Source organism: Aplysia californica, unplaced genomic scaffold, assembly GCF_000002075.1.
Source record: "Aplysia californica isolate F4 #8 unplaced genomic scaffold, AplCal3.0 scaffold00965, whole genome shotgun sequence".
Lineage (NCBI taxonomy): Eukaryota > Metazoa > Mollusca > Gastropoda > Aplysiida > Aplysiidae > Aplysia > Aplysia californica.
Window position 1 is genome coordinate 81,199 of NW_004798235.1, and position 2,500 is coordinate 83,698.

Genomic DNA, 2,500 nt, shown 5'->3' on the forward strand with positions numbered 1-2,500 from the left:
GGAGGAGGAGGAGGAAGCCGGTCCTTCTCCACCCAGCTCACTCAGCCCATTACTCTGTCCCCGCGGTTTTATACACAGAAAAAAAATCTGAAATTATGCTAACTGAGCCCAGAAATGTGGAATTATGCGATTCTGTTAATTTTAACAAAGAATGATAAAGGAAAATAATCAGAAATTATGCCCAAAAAATGATCAAATTTTGCTAAATTATGCGGGGTGAATAAAACTATTAAAACCCCGGGGCAGAACCTGCCTGTTGAAGTGTCCAGAGACAAGTCGGAGGTGGGCGTGGTCGAGGTCAAGCTATAGGTCACCGTGTCCGCTGTGTCGGTGTCTAAGGCCAGGACTGTGTACACTGTGGCGCCCACCACAAAGCTCAACTTGTGACCCGTCACGGTGTGGTCCAGATTGCTGAACGTTGGGGAGGACGGAGGACCTGAGGTGAACATGGTGAAATGTATAGGCTTAAGGTGGGACGCTCACTATAATTAATTTTTTGTATGTTCCAGGCAATGCGTTTTCGTGACGTCATCGCCCGAATGTGAGGGACGAAAAAATGATGCGCGCCCATTTGCCGATTATCGAAGACAGGCAAAATCTCGAGTCTGTGGTTTGACGCTTCATAGAGCTCATCTAGATCTAGATAGGTCCAAATCTAGACCATGAAGCCTTCAGATCGAAATTATTGCCTCAATTGCTTTTAAGAATGGCTCAAATGTATGGAATTTAATGTAATACAATTATTTCTAGCAAATATTAAACGAAATTGGGACCAAAAATATACTTACGGTTCAAAATTATACGTTTTCTTGGGTGAATCGAGGAGCAGCTGCAGATTCCACGCAAGGCGAAAGATCGTGCATGTACGAAAATCGTGTTGCACGATAAACTATGCGTGATACAAGCAAAATGTAATATTTATTTTGCATACAAATGCAATGCTTTGCCTGGAGTGGGCAAAAAATAACAGGTGGGCGCGGGGCCTAACGCCTCTATCGTCCCTATCATCATCACCATTGCCTTTCTCACCCTAGGTCTGGGTATAGGACCCTATCTACACTATCAGGTTATTGAAGAGGCGAGACCTCTGTTTTTAACGTCCGTCTCCGAAAAGACCGAGCCAAATGGGAAATTCAAGTAAAAGGCCTTTCCCGGTGACACAACGTCGGACCGAGCTGAGGCTCGAACCCCCAAACCCACAATTCCACGATTATGGTTACAGTAGCTTAACCACTAAGCTACCGGGACATAAGAGTTAGTTTTTAGTTTTAGTAAGAATTTTACTACACTTGCAACACTATAAGTGCCGAAGATTAGACTTAAGAAGTGCTTAAAAGAAAGTAACAAACACAAAAGAAGGAGGAGAAGAAAGGACGAATGATGTTTGATAGGAAAGAAGAAGCAAACCACACCACACCACACCACCCTCCGACCAAACACACCTCAGGATTAGAAACAGTGACTTCGGGGGGGGGGGGGGGGGCGGTAACTCACCAACGGTGGCGTAGATCGAGTATACATTGTTCTGGACTAAACCAGAGAGAGTGAGCGTGTTTCCCACACTTGGCTGGCTTACGGTCATGACGTAGGTTTCACTGACAGTCGCTCCGCCCCCGTACGCCGTGTGTAGGATTATATTGTTGCCTGGCGTGTACCAGCCGATGACGTCACCAGATTGGACGTATATCCGGTCCGCTCCAGTGAACGAGAAATAACTGTCAGCACCAGAGGCTATGGTGACCGAGTTTTCTCCCACTAACGAGTACTCCAGTGCACCACCTCCAGTCGGGCGCCAGATCTGGAAAGGAAAGATGATAACGGTTTACTTCTTTTTTTTAAAGTTTTTTTTTTACGGCGCTCGCAATCGAAAAAGGCCATATGAGCGCGAGAGACACATTAAAGCATTTTCAATTTTGATAGGAATTAATTTTGAATGTTTCGCGGCTGGCGGCCGAAGCATCTACTCTTATAGATTTTAGGACCACCAAGAGATCTTAAACGTGCACAACTTGCACACGGGACCTCTGAGATTTTTTTCGGTCTTATCCAATAAGGCTAGGTGCTGGATCTTACCTACCCTAAGATCAGGGGTGTGGCTGAAAACCAGGAGTAAGAATGCGCCAAGGAGTAGAAGTAGAAAGACAGCAGAAGGAGTCAGAAGCCCAGAAGAGGGGGGGGAGGGGGGAGGGCGAGGGGCGGAAAGTGGAAATGAAAGCAGACGACAGAACATGGTTAGAGAGCAGAAAAGTGGGTGAAAGGAGACAATTTTAGAGAAGAAAATTTTCCGTCACTGTCTGGCTTCGAACCCGGGACCTATTGAATGAGAGGCGAACACCGTACCTCTTGACAACGAGATACCCCTAAAGAATTCTTTGTATCTTTTTAAATGTGTCAGTTGTTGTATGAACTCATTTGGAAAACAATATCTTCCGCAAGCCCTGGTATCATGGACCATGACTCAACATGGCAGCAGAAGCGACCTAATTTTTTTTCGACGGAG

The 2,500-nt window shown here is 45.7% G+C and overlaps 1 protein-coding gene across 1 annotated transcript in view; it reads right to left on the reverse strand.

The window, feature by feature from the left end:
* LOC101849254 (cadherin EGF LAG seven-pass G-type receptor 2) overlaps positions 1–2,500 on the reverse strand; it is a gene marked incomplete in the record, with an annotated part of 21,826 nt that overhangs the window by 16,501 nt on the left and 2,825 nt on the right. The window contains 2 exon segments of the mRNA XM_035973044.1: positions 254–436; positions 1,495–1,798. Coding sequence (XP_035828937.1) covers positions 254–436; positions 1,495–1,798 — 487 coding nt within the window.